The 20,072-nt window shown below is 32.3% G+C and overlaps 3 protein-coding genes across 4 annotated transcripts in view; 1 reads left to right on the top strand and 2 right to left on the bottom strand.

Moving 5' to 3' along the window:
• Positions 1 to 9,977, bottom strand: part of LOC126762507 (CD151 antigen) — a 56,206-nt gene extending 46,229 nt beyond the window's left edge. For both annotated transcript variants that reach the window (XM_050479299.1, XM_050479301.1), the window contains exon 1: positions 9,240 to 9,977. The gene's annotated coding sequence lies outside the window, so the exon portion shown is untranslated. The remainder of the gene's footprint in view (positions 1 to 9,239) is intronic.
• LOC126762498 (serine-rich adhesin for platelets) overlaps positions 1 to 20,072 on the top strand; it is a 234,692-nt gene that overhangs the window by 136,890 nt on the left and 77,730 nt on the right. The gene's annotated exons all lie outside the window — the stretch shown is intronic.
• LOC126762506 (uncharacterized) lies at positions 18,531 to 19,944 on the bottom strand. The gene is made up of 2 exons (XM_050479297.1): positions 19,877 to 19,944; positions 18,531 to 19,815 (listed from the first exon to the last, which is right to left on the bottom strand). The coding sequence occupies exons 1-2, from the start codon at positions 19,895 to 19,897 to the stop codon at positions 19,072 to 19,074; spliced, it is 765 nt and encodes a 254-aa protein (XP_050335254.1). The 5' UTR covers positions 19,898 to 19,944; the 3' UTR covers positions 18,531 to 19,071.

Genomic DNA, 20,072 nt, shown 5'->3' with positions numbered 1-20,072 from the left:
AATGCCAAGCCCAACGTAATGCAAATTTTAATTTTTCTTATGAATAAGGTTTTCATATTCATTAAAATACAAACATTATTTGCTGTCTGCTGCTGGTTTACATTGTTGCATTTGGATTGTTGTTGTACTTTGCTATTTTTTTATCGAAAACCGGTGTTGTGCATAACTATTAAGTTGTTGGTATGTATCAGTATTGCACGCGTTGCATTTTTTATAATTAACAGTGGTGATGCAAAATATTGAAATCGTGAAAATAAAATATTATGAAAATTGAAATTGATATTATGAAATTAAAATTAATGATACAAATAATATATTTTTTTTTTTTAATTTCTATTAAAATCAATTTTTTTAATTTCAAATTTTTTTTTAATTTCTAGCATTAATAATATAAAATTTTCCATGAAAATATAGGACAAATTTTTAATTTTTTAGGAAAAAAATTTTTCAAATATTATTTTTCAATATATTAAATAGTTTTTGTATTCGACTTTCGATATTTTTTACCAAATTTAATTATAAACAAGTAAGGAAGGCCCAAGCTCTGTTGTAACCGCACATTTTATACTCTCGCAACTTGCAGGAATCAAAGCCTTAAAGTACCTCACATACAATCATATGGAGTAGAGTCAGCCGGATGTTCGAAAATCCCGATGTAAGTTATATAGAGGCCAGGTCAAGTTTTCGCCCAATTTTATCTATTTCAAGCACAAAGATACACTGTTATGAGTTCATATACAACGCTCTCTCATTTTCTTACATGTTGGCCGATGTATAAAGTCACCGGGAAGTTCGAAAATCTTTATATAAAGTATGTGGGGGGGGAGCATGGAACCATGTGTAGAAGTTCACGCAAGTGAGAAGAGTTATCTGAGCGACATTCACTTGGGAGTGGCCAGAAACTATTCTTTTAAATATGGCTCAAGCAGCTTACGACTTCCGGTCTTAGACCAAGTATCCTCTGGGTAGCCAAAAAAACGGTTTGAAGACGAGCTACAGTGAGAAGACGAATCATTCCTCTTTAGTGTTGTGTATTGTGTTTTAGGACCCTCCAAGTAATGAAAAGATCAAAACCGCTTCGGATGAGAAACAGCACGAAAAGGAACTGCCTCTATGCCGCTTTGTCTGAACTTGGTATCCCTGCAAAGCTAATATGGCTGTTTCAGCTGACGTTGAACAATACCAAAAGGTCGCCGAGTCGTTCAATACCAAGCGTGGTTTCAGACAAGGGACTCCCTATTGTGCGACTTCTTAAATCTACTGCTGGATAAAATAGTACGAGCTGCAGAGTTAAATAGAGAGATACAATCTTCTACAAGAGTGTACAACTGCTGAAATATGCCGATTATATTGATATCATTGTCCTCAACAATCGCGCCGTTAGTGCTACTTTCACAAGACTAAATAAGAGGAGGCGAAGCGTATAGGTCTGTTTTTGAACGAGGGTAAGACGAAATATCTTCTGTCATCAAACAAACAGTCGTCATACTGGTGACTTGGCTCCCACGTCACTTTCAACAGTCATAATTTCGAAGTCGTAGACAAGTTCATCTGTCTTGGAACCAGCATTAACACCAATAACAACGTCAGCCTCAAAATCCAAAGCAGCATAACTCAGGTATTACTGATGACTGAGTACACAATTGAGAAGTAAAGTCCTCTCCACACGAACAAAGACAAAATTCTACAAGTCACCCAACATCCCCGTCCTGCTATATGGTGCAGAGGTATGGCCAATGACAATATCTGGTGAGTCAGCGTTACAAATTTTCGAGAGAAAGGTTCTGCGGAAGATTTATGGTCCTTTGCACATTAACAATGGCGAATACCGTAGTCGATGGAATGATGAGCTGTACGAGATATACAACGACATTGACATGGTTCAGCGATTTAAAGGACAGCGGCTACGCTGGCTAGGTCATGTCGTTCGAATGGGTGAAAACACCCCAGCTCTGAGAGTATTCGACGCAGTACCCGCCGGGGGAAGCAGAGGAAGAGGAAGACCTCCACTTCGTTGGAAAGATCAGGTGGAAAAAGGCCTGGCTACACTTAGAATCTCCAATTGACGCAAAACAGCGAAAAAAAAAGAACGGCTGGTGCGCTGTAATAAACTCGGTTATAACCGCATAAACGTAGTATACGATAATAAAGAAGAAGATCCAAATATTGTTGATCGGTCCAAAACTTGGCTTGAACAATATTTGTTCCCTTCAAAAAAGAATATTTTGTCAACACGTGAAATTCCTTTTTATACATTTTTTCACATTAACAAAAGTTGATTCACAAAAACGATATAGCTCAGAAACTAATGATCAGACAGCTGCCAAATTTATACACGTGCCTTTTGAAAGTTACGGCTAGCTAAAAGTCATATAGATTTTATTTTAGTGGCGCCATCTATGTGTCAGGCCGATACTTTTCTATTGACCTTTTATATACTTTATAGTGTCATCGACATTTCCCTCTGGGTGTTACAAGCTTCTTGGCAAACTTAGTATACTCTCTTCCTCTCTTCAGGGTATAAAAAGTGATGTGCTTATATAGGCTTTATAAAACATGAAAGGCTTAAGTAACGATTTTTTTACACATAATATTATTATTATTTATTAAATTAAGATTATGTCACGAGAAATCATTTTCCATTGCTCGTGTGCTAAGCCAGCTTTGACAAAATGAAATGAAATAAGATAAAATAAATAACCTTCCATTAATTTCCTCCATAAATAACGCCTTCATTGAGAGATGAAGATGCTCCCGCACATTCTTTGCATTAACACTCGCTGATTTAAATTGATTTGCACACATTAGTCTTAGCTACGTCATTCATACATCACACATATGTAAACCATTTAGGAATGCCACATAATTTATAACATAAGCAAACGAGCTACGCGTCTGTGCGCATGCGCTCTAACACTACGGGCAATGCAGGCAGCAACAACAGCATTACAAAGGCAACAATTGCATTTATTTTATAAGCTTTTACTACAAAGTAACTATAAAGCCGTAATTAGTAGCATCATTGACACACGGTTTGAGAGTCGTGCCGTTTGACATGCAGCAACAAAACACAGCAGTGGCCAAATGAGTCAACGACTACTTATTTGCTTACGAGTATTGGCGACCCAGTGCCACAGTGAGCAGAAATTGCGGGGAAAAAACGAAAAACCAAATAGGGGAAAACAAAAGCGCTTAAAACTACTAGCTAAAGATTTTTTGTGTTTGTACAACAACTATCTACAACTATATATTTGCGCTTCCCACCAGCAAAAGCGCTCAAACAACTGTTGCCAGCAAGCCACCTGTGCACTAGGGTGGGTAAAGAAAAAAATTATTTTAGCCAAATCAAAAGATGCATACTGAAATATGCATGTTTCTTCCCAGTAATGAGGAAAAAATAAGAGCTCATACTGGGAGGACTTTTTTTAAGGTGTCTACGAACCTATTTTTCAGAGTATCAAGTGGAAAAAATTATCGCAGTTTTTGACCCACCATACTGTACATTAACACATATAAGTAAATATGTACATACATATGTAAGTGCGGTTGCGCACCGATTGTATCCAAGTCATAAAAAAGAAAAATATATAAAAACTCTTCAAATAAAAAAGCGTGTCTTTTAGCTGTTGCATAACTTCACTTAATAACTCTATAAAGTTTTATGAAATTTGTATAAAAACTTAAGCTATAAAACAATGGAAAACTTGGGTTTGTAATTTAAAATTCAATGCCTGAAACTGAAGTTTGTTATCTCACTTGCCACACATCGCAGCACTCAATGTATTTATTGAGAGAATACTTCGGTGAGCAGATAATTTCACGTTTTTGGCCACTAAAATCATGTGATATTACACCGTTAGATTTTTTCCTGTGGAGATATGTAAAGTCTAAAGTCTATGCGGACAATCTAGCTAAGATTCAGGCCTTAGAGAAAAACATGACGCGTATCATTCGCCAGTTGCCAATCGAAATGATCGAATGAGTGATCGAAAATTGGACACAACGGATGGATCAGCCGAGACATAGGCGTGGCAAAAATTTTAAAGAGATAATCTTCAATAAATAAATGCCAAAGAATGCTCTTTCGAATGTAATAAACATTACCGATTAAATTTGATGTTTCTGTGTTTTTTCTTAAAAAAAGTAGGGAACCTTGAAATGGATCACCCCTGCTCCCGTGTTTAACTTAACCTATACAATATATACATTTGAAAAAGAAACTGCGTTTCCCCATTTGGGACTTTGTTTATGAGTCATATACTTTTGGTTGTGTGCATATGTCCGATATCGTAATTTGCGAGAAGTGTTGATTTACTTCTTTCAGTCAAATAAATCGGCGGCTGAAGCACATCGGGAACACCAAAAAATTTACGGAGTGGCTGCCCAAATGTGAAACAAAATGCCCTGATTGGTTTCGTAGCTTCAAAGAGAGCGATTTCGATTTTAACAACCGTCCGCATGAAAAAAGGCCACAAAACTTTCGAAGAAGGTAAATTGGAGACGTTCTTCTATGAAGATCCGAGTCAAACGCAAAACGAACTAGCTTCAGCATTTGGAGTCCCCCGCTAAGCCATTTCAAAACAGTGGAGACGTTCCTCTATGAGGATTCGTGTCAAACGCAAAACAAGCTAGCTTCAGCATTGGGAGTCCCCCGCTAAGCCATTTCAAAGCAACTACATGCGCCGGGAATGCCTCAATAACAAAAATAACAAAGAACTTGGGTTTCGCATGACCTCAATACTAAAAGAGGCACGAAAAAGTGATTCTGTTACATGATAACGCTCGGCCTCACTTTACCAAACCCCATCGTATCGCTATAATCAGCGATAGTCAAGCGGCACTAAAGTCAAATCGCTATTATTGGAGGAGTGTATAGGAAGGCTTAACGGCCTATCGATTTGCAACCGTGTACCCCTGATTTCGTTGACGGGGCTTAAAGGAGTAGCCGGAAATGGGCTGTACAACGAACTAACCCGCTCTGCGTCGGCTTCCAGGATGATAAAACCAGAATCATGCATTGCGATGGGGTCCTACACTATAAAGAAGTTTCTCTGCACGGAGGAGAAAATAAAGAGAGAAAGGCACTGGCAGCAGGCAACAGGAATGTGTCGCGCCAAGTTACTACTATGAGGTTACAACCTAGCAAGAATTAGAGATATGATCAACTTCCCCTAGACAAATTACGTATACACGGACACTGCAGGCTCAAGAAAAACTTGTTCAACATGAGCACAGTGTATTGCGCAAACTGTCGGTTTTACGACATGGAACAGGAAACTCCAGTACACTTGATTCTAGATTGCTCAGCAATTTGTTGAAGCAACCTCAAGGCCTTTCATTTTATATGGACAGGGATCATCTGACCATCGGCCGCAGTGCAAAACCTCTATTATTTTCTATCTATCTATATATCTGGACATTACCTAATAGGTATTCAACCTGGCTAAAAATCTTGTCGAAAGTTAGCTATCAAAGTTGTCGATCTATGATAAAGGAATTTTAGGTCCCACGACGGACCATCGTTCAAAGCTATCCAGCTAGCCAAACTCAGTAAAATTTAATAATTTGAATAACTAAACAAAAACAATAAAAGAATAGTTGTTACAATTTAAAAGATGGATGAAATATTTCTCAACTAACTTTAAGTTCACAGTCCTTTAACGGACCTTAGTTAATTCCGGTTACGAATAACCGATAGTCCAGAGAACTTTTATGCATTGTGATATATATGGCATAGGCTCGAAGCAGACGAGTTTTTCATAAGGAAACCCGAAATATATTTCATATAACTAGAGTATCAGTACCAAAATGTAAGAACTGAAGCTTGAACTTTTTCTACCTCAAAAAATTCATATTTTAAAAGAGTAACCGAAACAGTAAAATGGCAAATATCCCAAACTTGAAAATAGGTTAAAATATTCTCCAAATAGCTTTGAGTAAACAGTGCCTGATCGGTTATAAATCTGAATTTAATTTTATACGTTTATGAACACCGGATAGTTTTGAGAACACTTATGGTATGTATTGTGGTTAATATAGAATTTTCAGTACTTAACCGGATATACTATACTAAACCTAGGTTCATTCTAGCTACGAACAATCGATAGTTGTAAGAAGCTTTTATGTATTATGGAAAGAGTTGGCTCCGCGCGTTGTTCTGTTCGAAAACTGTAGCTTGAACCGCTCGAGAAATGTCAGTAAAATTTGATATTGGAAATGAGTAAACAAAAACCTTTAAAGAGCAAGTATCCCAAACTTATAGATTGATAATTATAGCGAGAATACTATGCCCAAAAAATAAGGTGACATTTGAATTTAAACTGCGCGCGTCGAAGGATTTGGAGAATTATTTTTTTTTTTAGGTTGGTAGTACTGTCAGTCATATTTATGTCAAATTTCATGTCAAAATATTCATTAGTGTTTGAGATACAAGTCGTTTTGTGAGCTGCTAAAAGTGAGTTTTTCGTTTTTTGCGATGTCGAAATTTGTTGAGCAAAGAATTTGCATTAAATTTTGTTTACGGAATCAATTTTCTGCTGCGGATACGTTGAGGATGCTGCAGAAAGCCTTTGGTGATGATGCTATGTCTAAAAAAAAATGTTTACAAGTGGTATAGTGAGTTCCAAACCGGCCGTGAAAGTGTCGAAGACGAACAGCGTCCAGGGCGACCATCAACCTCAACCGACGAAGCTCACGTTCAACAAATCAAACATTTGGTTTTGAAAACCGTCGATTAACAATTAAAGACCTTGCTAATGAAGTTGGCATATCGAAAGGCACAGCCAATACCATTTTGAAGGATGTTTTGGGCCTCAAGCGCGTCAAATCTCGACTGGTACCGAAAACATTGATTTTTTTGGAAAAAAGGCGTCGCGTTGAAGTGTGTGAAACGATGCTTTCCGACTACCAGGGTGTCATGAAATGCATTATAACAGGCGATGAGACTTGGATCTATGCTTACGACCCCGAAACAACTGATCAGTCGAGCGAACATCGTGCCAAAGAGAGCAGAGACCAAAAAAATCTCGCCAAAGTCATACATATTTTATGTATATATGAATATAGCTACCATAAAGCAACTATATGGAGTTTCGGCAGCCCACAACTCTCTTGTATATTTTAAATAGCATTTATTGTTTTTAAGGACTAAATCCTCGGACAATATATACCTGTAAATAAACTAGCAGCTTTTCGGTATTAAACGGGCACGAATCGATATCTACCTATTACTCGACAGATGCAAAATTAAAAGGAGTAAGGAAGTGCTAAGTTCGGGTGAAACCAAATATATCCTGTTCTATTAATTTCTTCGTCTTTCTCGAATGAAAAAAAAAACAAATGGAATTGAAAATTGTGTTATACGGAGGTTGCTATATATATTTCTGGCCTAGGCAACACTAAGTGTTGCCAGGTGCAATCTGACATTTCCATTGGAAAGTTCGACATTTTTTAGCATAACATCACTCAGAACGTTTTGTCATTTAATCGTGAATTGTTTTATTTACAGGGAATTAAAAAATTCATCTCGGCCAAAAAATGGAATTAACTCGTGAACATTTTCGTGCGATCATTTTTCACAACTTTCGACGTGGATTATCACGACAAGAGTGCATCGTTGAACTAAAATCTTTGTATGGCTATGAAGCACCATCCTATAGCACTGTGAAAAACTGGTACAACGAATTCAATCGTGGCCGACGCTCGCTCAAAGACGAATTCCGTGAAGGTCGTCCAAAAACAGCCGTTGTGCCAGAAAACATCGATGCCGTACGTGAACTGATAATGCAAGACCGTCATGTAACATACCTTCAGATAGAGGCATGCCTATGCATTTCTCCCATCAGCATACATTCGATATTGCATGAACACCTGGCCGTAAAAAAGGTTTGTTCTCGTTGGATCCCGCACAATTTGACAATCGCTCAAAAAAGGCTCGTGTGGATTGGTGTAAAGAAATGCTGAAAAAATACGATCGCGGTGCTTCAAAAGACGTTTATAAGATCGTCACAGGTGACGAATCATGGATCTATGCGTATGAGCCCGAAACAAAACAGCAATCGACCGTGTGGGTCTTCCAAGACGACCCAAATCCAACGAAAGTTGTTCGTGAAAGAAGCACTTCGAAGCAAATGGTCGCCTGTTTCTTCGGCAAAACTGGTCATGTGGCGACTGTTCCGCTTGAGCAACGTAGGACGGTCAATTCTGAGTGGTACACCACCATTTGTTTGCCTGAAATCTTCGGAGAAATTCGAAAAACGAACAAGAGAAGATGCACAATGATTGTGCGCAATGACAATGCGAGCTCTCACACATCGGCTCAAACCAGCGCCTTTTTGACCGGCCAAAACGTCGAATTGATGGGTCATCCGCCGTACAGCCCTGACTTGGCAATGACTTCTTTTTATTCCCACACATCAAGAAAATAATGCGTGGTCAACGATTTTCGTCGCCAGAAGATGCTGTTGAAGCATTCAAAAACCATGTTTTGGAGGTGTCTCAAACGGAGTATTTAGTTATTGATTTATGGCGCCTTAAGTAGTTCTTAACAATACCTTAATATGGGGAGTGAGCGGGGTTACCGTCCGATTTCATACATTTTCACACTGTCGGTAGGAGTGCGCTGTGCGAACTTGGTTCTTAAGTGGCTTAAGAGATATTTACATTAAACTTATTCTAAGGTATCTCAATTTTTACTCCAGCCACAGCTTGCACGGACAGAGAGTTACCTGGATTTCAACTCCTCTTGTCGTCATGATCCTTTATACATATATACATAACCCTATATCTAACTCGATTAGTTTTAGCACCGTTAAGTGAACAAAACTATTATGCTCTGGCGCAACATGTTGGAAGAGTATAAAAATGTCGACTTACTACCAATAGCGTTCAAATTGTTTAAGAAAATTTCCAACCCTCGAATTGTACTACTTTTTGGTATAAAAAATCTTTGCGTATTTTCGTATAATTCGAGAAAATTTCAGTACTTGTACAAGTATTACACTTTTCGAAACCTTCAGGACAATATTTCTAAAAAATATGGAGGCAAACAACAAGATTTGTATTGAACACCGCTACATTCCTTTCTCAATACATAGTATTTAAGTGTTTGGCTTGTTCTTTGAGACTAAAAAAGACACTAGAATCTAGTTATACTACTTGCACCTTTTTTTATTTTTCCTACTATAAATAGCTACAAAATATGTAATAAACACATAATTTTACAACTATAGTTTACTTACCTTTTTTCCTGCGTTCTTCACTGCTACTTTTTTGTTGCTAATAACGATCTTTCTCTGCGCTTTGTTCGAAAACTTCGTACGTTGGATACAAGATCGTTACAGCTGCCTGCTTTTTACACTTCTAATTCAATTGTTATACTCGTAAGTTACACTTGTTGTTGTAGCTATATAGTTAGCTTTGTTGCAAATATCAACTTTGACCGCAATTTGTAGCCGCAACGCACGGAAACACTCATATAAGCTTGCGAGTTAAGACCAAATAAAGCCGAAAAATTGTTTGCCCAATCAAAGCGTACGAAAAAAAATCGAAATCAAAAAAAGCTTGAATCAACAAATCGTGGGCCCACAATAAACACAAACAGCAGCAATAAGCAGAAAAAATGCCGAAAACGCAGAGTTGAAAATTACAAAATATTTATTTTTTTCGTTTGCATACGCTCACAACTCGTTTCTTCCTTTATCTAAGCGTTTTCGTATCTTTCGAAGCGCTTATTTTTCTGTATTTACATACAGGAAAAAAACAACAAATTTGTTTTTGTATATATCGCGTACTTTTTCTGAATTTACGGAATTTTCGAATTTTTGCACCGAACACAAATAGACTAGAGATCTATGATGACTGTCGACCGCATACCGGAGCAGGAAACCGAACACAACAGAGTTGAAGACAACGAACGACGAACAAACGCGTACGAACCGCTCAGCGCGAAGACTTTATCGAAACTGCTATTGGGAACACTTTGGTAACACGGTTTTTTATGAGTTACGCCAACAAAGGCGTTCATTGTTTGTAGCAAAAGCTGAGGCTGAAGCTGCGATGTCGCAAAAAAAGACAAGCTTTAAAATAGCTGAAAGGGAATTATGCGGTAAGAGACAGTGGCTGCGGTTGCGCAGGTGCTCAGGTGCTCAGCGCTGTTGCTGCTAGTTCGCAGCGCGCTTGTGGCTTAAAGCTACTGTTGTTATTGTAGCTGCTGCTGCTGTTCCCACGAATGACGTCTAAATCAAAAGCTAATAAATAGCGTCTCATTAAGCATACTCGCAGACCCTATAAAGCCGTTCTTGTTTGTTGTACATCTTATTTGGCAACTTAGAGTATTCTTTGCTGCGCTCTTGGGCCAATGTTATGTGTTAAGTGGCTTGAAATACTCAATTCATTTTGTTGTTGTGCTGTTTGTTGTCAACAACAAAGACGCCGAGCTTTAAGCTGCTAACATTGTGCTCAAAAGCTTCGCTAACAGTACTTATTATCATTATGTATGTATGTATATTTGAGAAGCTGAACTTGAGCACTGCTTTTACTGAGCAATCTGGGATTATATCCACTTGTGGTTTTGAAAAATCGATTTATTTGTACGAATGTACATAAATATATTTCGAAATTTACATATACATACATATTTCTTAATATTCGACGACAATTTTTAGTTGATCTGGAAAGTGGTTTCAGAGATATGTGTTCAGCTTCTGAAACTATAAACGAGTTTTCCTTGAAACGCTGGCTCTGACGGTGAGTAAATTTTCTCCGAAATGGCAGAATGGATCGTCTTGGAATTTCTTTCTTAGGTGCATTTGTTCAAAAGCAGAAGATTTTTGATAATAATTTCGATTTCTTAATTCTTTTCACAAAAAAAATTTTAAGGCGCCATTTTTTCAAAAAATTTTGCAAGGCACTCGATCAGCACTTGTATTAGTCAATTGTAATAACAATTTTATTTTGATTTTTGGATTTTTAATGTAAGCTTTTCAGCTTCCTCACCGCCAGACAACTTTTGTCGGAAAACCTCCTGGAGATCGGCGTCTTCTTCTTTATTGGCGTAGACATCGCTTACGCCGTCATAGTCGAGTTTACAAAAACGCGCCAGTCGTTCTGCCTTTTCGCTGTTTGGAGCCAATTGGTGATTCCAAGTGTGGCCAGGTCCTTCTCCACCTGGTCTTTCCAACGGAGTGGAGGTCTTTCTCTTCCTCTGCTTCCCCTGGCGGGTACTGCGTCGAATACTCCCAGAGCTGGAGTTTTTTCATCCATACGGATGACATGATCTAGCCAGCGTAGCCGCTGTCTCTTAATTCGCTGAACTACATATGTCAATGTCGTCGTCAGCTTATCCTGCAGTGGTATTCCCCGTTGCCAATGCGTAAAGGACCATACATTTTCTACAGAATCTTTCTCTCTAAAACTATATAAAACTAGGTTCGCCGACTCAACATCATCTATGCCTCTTCACCATATAGTAGGACGAGGAAGATGAGTGACTTGTAGAATTTGGTCTTTCTTCGTCGAGAGAGGAGTTTTGTTCTTAATTGCTTACTCAATCCGAAGTAGCATCTGTTGGCAAGAGTTATTCTGCGTTAGATTTCGAGGCTGACGTTGTTGTTGGTGTTAATGCTGGTTCTAAGATAGACGAAATTATTTTCGACTTCGAAGTTATAACTGTCAACAATGACATGTGAGCCAAGTCGGGAACGCGACGATTGTTTTTTTTTTGATGACAGGAGATATTTCGTTTTGCCCTCGTTCACTACCAGACCTATTAGCTTTGCTTCCTTATCCAGTCTGGAGAAAGCAGAACTAACGGCGCGGTTGTCAATCAATATTATCGACGTACCCCAGAAGATGTACGCTATATATAGAAGATTGTACCTTCTCTATTCAGCTCTGCAGCTCGAATTATTTTGTCCAGCAGTAGAATGAAGAAGACGCACGATAGGGAGTCACTTTGTCTGAAACCTCGTTCGGTATCGAACGGCTCGGAGAGGTCTTTTCCGATCACGACAGAGCTTTTGGTATTGCTCATCGTCAGTTTACACAGCCGTATTATCCGTAGTTTTGTGAGGATACCAAATTCAGACACAGCGGTATAAAGGCAGCTCATTTTCGTGGTTGTCAAAATCGACGTAGAGGTGTGATGCTTCAGACCTAAAGCCGCACTGTTAAGGTCCAATCAGTTTGTTGACGGCGATCTTTATGCTTCACACAATACGCTCTACAGAACCTTATATGCGATGTTGATGAGACTTATCCCAAGGTAGTTGGCGCAGTTTGTGGGGTCCCCCTTTTTGTGGATTGGTTAGAGTACACTTAATTTCCAATTGTCTCACCATATTCTACAACGAAGCTGATGCATGCTCCTTATCAGTTCTACGCCACCTTATTTGAATAGCTCGTCTGGCAATCCATCGGCCCCGCTGCTCTGTTGTTCTTCGGACGAGTAATTACCATTCGAACTACTGCATGGTCGGGCAATGGAATGTCTGCTCCATCGTCATCGATTGGGAAATCGGGAGTTTTTAGTAGCATCACTAAAGAATATCACTAATCAGTAAATCTCATGAAAGCTATTTATAAAACTACTGCGGAGTAGCATAGAAAAATACTGGAAGTTTAACAGTTAGACTATAGTCGTTCATATGTTAGAATTGGAATCGCATGTCTTTTGGATTAGATAGTTAGATAGTTGCCATGTGATTTAGATTCTAATATTCCCATTAAAGTCACTATTTACTAGCAAGCGTCTATAATTAAAGTTGGAGGTCTAAACAAATAACATTTAAGGGTTTTGTCCGTGTATACAATTTCCTTCATATTTAGTGACAAGCATTAAACAATTATGTAATTTTTAGAATGACATTGACTTGAGAAAATTATAGTAGTAAAATACTTGATATACTTGTACATATGATATATTTACTTAGGCATTCATAAATAGCTTCTTCACCTGCAGCTTGCTGTCATTGGCCAGATGTTAACACCCACTAAATTACCTACTTACTTTCAGAATACAAAACTAACGCCCAGCCACTAATTTGCCTAAAGATTCTTTAAAAAAAAATAAAATAAAAATAGAAAACAAAAATATTAAGTAGAATCATTTATCCAAATTACTGCTTGGTACATACATACATATGTGCTGTTCGCCATGGCAACTATGTGAGCATAAATTGAAATGCGAATAAATAAATATACTAAAAAAGTTTAATATTTTTTTGCACTTGCCACACATGCCACATGTTGTGCGTGTGTTTGACTTCTTAATTATCATTACATAAAATTTTTTGAGTGCGCGAAACGGAATGACTTTTGACATTCACTAATATTTTGCCGAATATATTTTTCGCAATTAATTTTTTTTCGTCAGCTTATAACAAATTATCAGCATTGCTAAGCGTAGATAATATTTTAAATTTAATAAAAATAAACAAAATTTATTAAATGGCTATTAATGAGGAAATTGGTTGATTTGGGTAGAATTAAAGCATACTTATGTACATATACATATGTATGTATAATATATGTATATTTGTAGCTATGTCTGTTTGTATGAGTGTGCGTATGTGTAAATAATAATTTGTAATGAAATACGCCCACTGAAGAAGAAGAATGAAATACGCCCACTGAGTCATAAGTGGAGTCTGTAATTAGCAAGCTGACTTAGTTAAGTGCTTCAAATCAAACTTTTATTCCTCTATATGCAATTGTATTGCTGTAATTTTGCTCAAAAGTGTATAAAATGAATAATTATGTACATATATACATATGTATTAGCTAGAAGCTAGCAAAAATTAAACTGAAGAATTGTTGACTGTTACTAGTTAATCGCATAAAAATAAGAAACTTTTTTATAACTTTTTTAATAAAAATTAGTATATGTTATTATTTATTTTATTAAAATCTTTATTTATTAACATTTTTTTAGTTTTTATTATTTTCAATTTTACTACAATTTTTTTATGAATAATTTTTAATAACTTTTTTAAGTTTTCTAAATTTTTTAAAACATTTTTTTGTACAAAACGTTTCACCATACCTTTTTATACATTTTTTAAAGAAAATTGTTATTAATTAAAAAAATAAACTATATATTTTTTATAATTTTTTTTGCTTAATTTTCTTTTTTTAAATTTGTTATATATTGTATTATTATATAATTCATATATAAATTTTATATATTTTTTAATAATGCTCTTATGACATTTTTTCCATAAAAATTTTTCAATAAAATTTGTTCCATCATAATTTTTTTAATTACAATTTTTATTTATTATTATTTATTTTACTAAAACTTTTTTTTTATTAAATTTTTTTATTAACAATTATTTCTTACAATATTTTATGAAAAATGTTTGCTAAGTCTATGTTTTTATTACATTTGTTTATATAAAATTTTTTTTTACAAAACTTTTACCACACTTTTTTTGTAATTTTTTGACACAAAAGTTTTTTTATTGATCCAAAAAGTAGACAATATTTTTCTCATATTTTTTTTTTCTTTTTATTAAATATTGTTTAATAATGTGTTTCTTATTAGATTTTTCCAAAAAATTATTTTCATAAAATAATAAAATTTGTTTTTTTTTATTTTTTTTTAGTCAAACTTTTTATTTATTATTAATTATTTTAATAAATTTTTACTTAATAATTTTTTTTTTTAGTTTTTTTACTAATATTTTTTATAATTTTTTTAACAATGTCTTTTTTATGACATTTTTTCCATAAAAATTTTTCAATAACATTTGTTTTATCATAATTTTTTTTTATTAAAATTTTTATTTATTATTATTTATTTTACAAAAACTTTTATTTATTAACAATTATTTCTTAAAGTTTTTTATGAAAAATGTTTGCTAAGTTTATTTTAATGTTTTTATTACATTTGTTTATATAATTTTTTTTTTCACAAAACGTTTCACCATGCTTTTTTTGTAATTTTTTGACACAAAAGTTTTTTTAATGATCCAAAAAGTTACAATATTTTTCACATTTTTTTTATCTTTTTATTAATTTTTTTTTTAATAATGTGTATCTTATTAGATTTTTTCCATAAAATTCTTTTCATAAAATAATAAAATTTGTTTTTTTTTTCATATTTTTTTATCAAACTTTTTATTTATTATTAATTATTTTAATAAATTTTTATTTATTAATTATAATTTATTAATTTTTTTTATTTTTTTTTTACTTCTTTTTACAAATTTGTTTAACAAAACTTTTTACCATACTTTTTTTATAACTTTTTTTCATCAATTTTTTCTTCTTAATCGTAAAATTAAAAAATAGTTCCATACTTTTTTAAAATTTGCTTTTCCATGAAATTTTTCGTATTAATCAAAATAATAGACAATATTTTTCAATAATTTTTTTAATCGTATTTCTTTATTAAATTTTTTTTTTTAAAATTTTTTCTTATTACATTTTTTCCATAAAATTTTTTTTTCATAAAAATTTTTTTCAATAGAACTTGTATTAAAAAGGGACATGTGCGCAGATTCCCCGCTCCCTGAGAGTTTTAGTGAATAATAGGTAGCTTACGCAGGGAGAGTAGAAACAGACTTACATTCTGTCTTCGAAGAAACCTTGCCCTGAAGTAATGCGTAAGCGTAGGTTGACGATGACGACCCCTATATGGGGCAAAGGCATTTCAAACCCTCCTTGCGGCCTAAAAATATTTTTCAAAAATAATAATAATAATTAAAAAAATGTGAACAAAATAAATTAAAACAAAAAAATTAAAAAAATATTAAAAAAAAAATATATTAAAAAAAATTATATAAAAAACTTTTAAATATTAATAAAAAAAAATAATTAAAAAAATAAAAAAACAACTAATTTAAAAAAAACATTACTAAAAAATTTAATTAAAAGAAAAGTTAAAACTATTAAAAAATATATAAAAATTAATTTAAAAAAAAATTAAATAAAAAAAGCTAAAACTACTAAAAAATATATAAAAATTAATTTAAAAAAAATAATGAATTAAAACCATTAAACAAAATAAATTAATTAAAAAATCATAATTTATTAAAACAATTAATAAGTAATAAAATAAAAAAAAGTTTTAGAATTTACACTTTTTAGCGTTTGCGTATTTTTGAAATAAAAATCCAATTTTTTATTTTTAATAAAATATCAACATAAATAGTTTAGCTCTTTTTTTCCTATTTATATAATATTTGAATGTTTTTAATTAAAGTGTTTCAGTTTAGAATACAATATTTAAATCTAAACTTGTTTATACCTTTTCATTCCAGCTTTTAAATTGAAAAAATATTTTTTCTAACTTCAATTTTTAAGTAAAAAAATATTATCTATATTTTTAATACAAGATGTTTGAGACCAAAAATTGAAAATTTAAAATTTTACTTTTAAAATCTATATTTAAAATATAAAATTGGAAATTCAATATTTTCGAAAATTTTTAATACAAATGTATCACCAAAATGGGATATAAAAATTTTAAATTTAGGTTTTAATACCAAAATCGGAAATAAAAATAGAAAACTTGGTTACTAATCCAATATTTTTTAATTTAAAAAAAATCACAACGCTGGGACCAACTTATGTATATATGTATATTATATAGTAGTTCTTTCACTAACATTATCGTTGTCGAGGCAGACATTTTCACTCGGACAAATTTCTGTCCAAAACAGCTCAAACACAGCTTAGAAGCCGATTTTTTGTACTATATTCCGATATTAGTGACATCACTTTGCTGTGTGCGCACAATTCCCAAAATCACATGCAATTTTGTGCGTTTAATATTTTACTTACCCGAATACTCCAAATTAAGTATTTGTTGTAGCCAAAAATAACACTCAGAAAACGAAAACAACACAAATGACTGTGAAATTAACACATTTGCCACATTATAAATGTTATTTACAGTAGTTATTTATTGTTGTTGCCTTTAAATGCATACATGCCACATATACCTATACATATTTACATTTTTATTGTTTCGCCGCATGAAATAAAGTAATTGTTTTCAAATTACCACAACCTTAGACTACGGCAGGTGAGCTCGAGGCTATGTTTAAGTAAGTACATACAAATTACAAGTGAAAACAAAACAACAACAGCAACAATAAATATAAAATGTGTTTAAAAACGAAAACAACAATAACTGAAAAAAAGTTACAACTCAAATTAGCATGTGTAAAAGGCATCCGAACTGAAAAATTCTGTGGTAATATTGAAGGCAGCCGAGAGCTTTGAACTACTTTGACAAAAAATGGTACATACATCAAAATATCAAAACTGATAAACAAACAAGTATTGTGTGGGAAAATTAAATGGCAAAGTTTAGGTGAGAAAAAAACAAAAAATAAAAAAAAAAATAAAAAAAATAAAAAAAAAAAATAAAAAAAAAAATAAAAAAAAAAAAAAAAAAAAAAAAAAAAAAAAAAAAAAAAAAAAAAAAATATAAAAAAAAAAAAAAAAAAAAAAAAAAAAAAAAAAAAAAAAAAAAAAAAAAAAAAAAAAAAAAAAAAAAAAAAAAAAAAAAAAAAAAAATAAAAAAAATAAAAAAAAAAAAAAAAAAAAAAAAAATAAAAATAATAAAAAAAAATTAAAAATAAAAAAAAATAATTTGAAAAATACTTTAATAATATTATAACAAAAATACTCTAAAAAGATAAAAAACAATTATAATAAAACAAAATAAATAAAAAAAATTAATTTAAACAAAAAAACAAAAACAATTATTGAAAAATAATAATAAAAATTAATATAAAAAAAATATAAAAAAACAAAAAAATTAATTTAAAAAAATTACAAAAGAAAAATAATGATTTAAAAAACTTAAAAAAAGTAAGTTTGAAAAAAAAAATAATAATTTAAATTAATCCTTACTTATATTTTGCATATTTTATTTGTAGCCAAATTCACATACCTTTAACCTGACAAGAATTCGCATTGAATTAAAAAAAATTAATTGAAAAATTTAATTGAAAAAATTAATTAAAAAAATACGAAAAATAATATAAAAAAAATAAGAAAATTAATAGAAAAAATTTAAAAAAATAAAAAATTAATAAAAAAAAATAACAAAATTAATTAAACTTAAAAAATTAAAAAAATAATTTAAAATAAAAAAATTAATTTAAAATATTAAAAAGATTAAAAAAACAAATAATTAAAAAAATAAAAAAATTAACAGAATAAAAAATAAAAAATTAATAAAAAAAAATAACAAAATTAATTAAATTTAAAAAATTAAAAAAAAAATAATTTAAAATAAAAAAATTAATTTAAAATATAAAAAGATTAGTTTAAAAAATTAAAAAAAACTTAATTAAAAAATTAAAAAAAAAACTAACTTAAAAATTAAAAAAAAAATTAATATAAAAAAATAAAAAAAAAATTACTTTTAAAAATTATTTATAAAATTTCCTTACATAGTAAATGAAACCTTATTTATATTTTACATTATTTTACGTTGCTACAATAATAACAAGAACGCTATATGTATGCAAAGTGTTTATATGTACATACATACATATGTATGTATATATTATTTGTAAATTTAATTTGTGACAGCAATAACAGATGTACTTACATACATAATAGTCATTTGTTTTTATAAAACACTTAGTTATAGATCTTAAAGAACCTTAAAATAATCTAATAGCTTAAATTCAAGTATCGTTATTTTAACATGAAAAATTTTTAATTTTATCGTCTTTTTTTAAACCGATCTACTTCATATTATGAAATGACATTCCGAATGAAATTTTGTAAGATGATGATCTTGAATGACCTTAAGGCATTCGATATCACCCTGATCTGTCTGTCAGCGACTTTCAAATTTATTGTATTGGTTCGATGATCAGGCAGATAGCATTCTTGGCAATTTCATCTGCTATATCGTTTCTTGGAATGTCCTAGTGGCCCAAAACTCAGTATAGTTTTTTCGAAATGCCGCCTTATATTTAAATACTATAATAAGGGACTCATATACTATATCAAAGCATTGTACTGCCAGTGTTCCAAAAAATAGAGGCAAATTAACTCGAGTTTTAAGTATCATGGAGTGTGGATATGTCAATAAAAAACGTTTTAAAATTCCGCAGTAGACTCGCACTGCGCCAATTCGGCCATGGCACGTTCTCTTATCGCTTCGGATATGATGAGCTGTATTTTAGCTTTTGTTTTCTTAACTAATTGCGTGTCGTCGAGATTTTCAAGACTAAATGCTATATATTCGCCAAATTTTGCATGCGATGATCGCGACATTGCTATACATTCGCCAAATTTTTCTGCGGTTCTTTTAGCAGGCATTTCCGTTTCACTTAAATTTTCTGTTGTTCTCTTGAAGGGTGTTACATATTCGACAAACTTTGAACGTGGCTCTTTGTCGTGGCTAAATTGTGTCTGTGAGCTATTGCCATCGTCAGACAGTGGATCTGTAGTTATAGGTGTATCTTGTATATCTGTTTTGTAATCGCGCAATTTTCGTCGTTTTGTTGATTTTGATGTTGTTGACGAGGCAGAAGATATCGAAGAAGCTCCACACGTATCCGCCATATATAGTAATGCATTGTAAAACTCCCACTTTGGTACATAGTTTGCTCTGCTACCGGCAGACAATTTCTTTTTATGCACTTGCATGAAATTTATGCGTAGATTTCGAAATTTTTCACGTACGTTGGCGCTTGGCACATTTAGTATTTCACCGATTTCATCAAATGCTATTGCTTTCATTGTTTTATTTGAATAATCACCATCTACACGGCTCCAAATGCATGGACGACGCTCGACTTCCTGTATGAGTTTCATTGTCAATTGTTGCGTCCACGAGAACTTAAATTGAAAATAAGTATTTTATTTGTAAATATCTAAATGGAATTTAATGGAAAATTACCTTTTCCTCAGAACTATCCATAGTTATAGAAACAAAATAATGTACACAACGAGAAATAAAATGTAAACAATTCTTATTTGACAGCTGTTTTCAAATTAGCATATGTGAAGGTAGTGCTGCCATCACGTTTCATAGAGGAAACTCTCAGCAAAATAGCAGAACATCCGATATAACTAACATTTAATTTATTTTTTAT

Source organism: Bactrocera neohumeralis, chromosome 6, assembly GCF_024586455.1.
Source record: "Bactrocera neohumeralis isolate Rockhampton chromosome 6, APGP_CSIRO_Bneo_wtdbg2-racon-allhic-juicebox.fasta_v2, whole genome shotgun sequence".
Classification (NCBI taxonomy): Eukaryota; Metazoa; Arthropoda; class Insecta; order Diptera; family Tephritidae; genus Bactrocera; species Bactrocera neohumeralis.
This window is presented reverse-complemented; position numbering and strand designations above follow the sequence as displayed.

Bases quoted from the DNA above. Each gene is read 5' to 3' on its own strand.
- LOC126762506 (XM_050479297.1), bottom strand. From the start codon at position 19,897: ATGGATAGTTCTGAGGAAAAG. The intron at 19,816-19,876 runs GTAATTTTCCAT...TTTCAATTTAAG, and splicing joins TGGATAGTTCTGAGGAAAAG to TTCTCGTGGACGCAACAATT.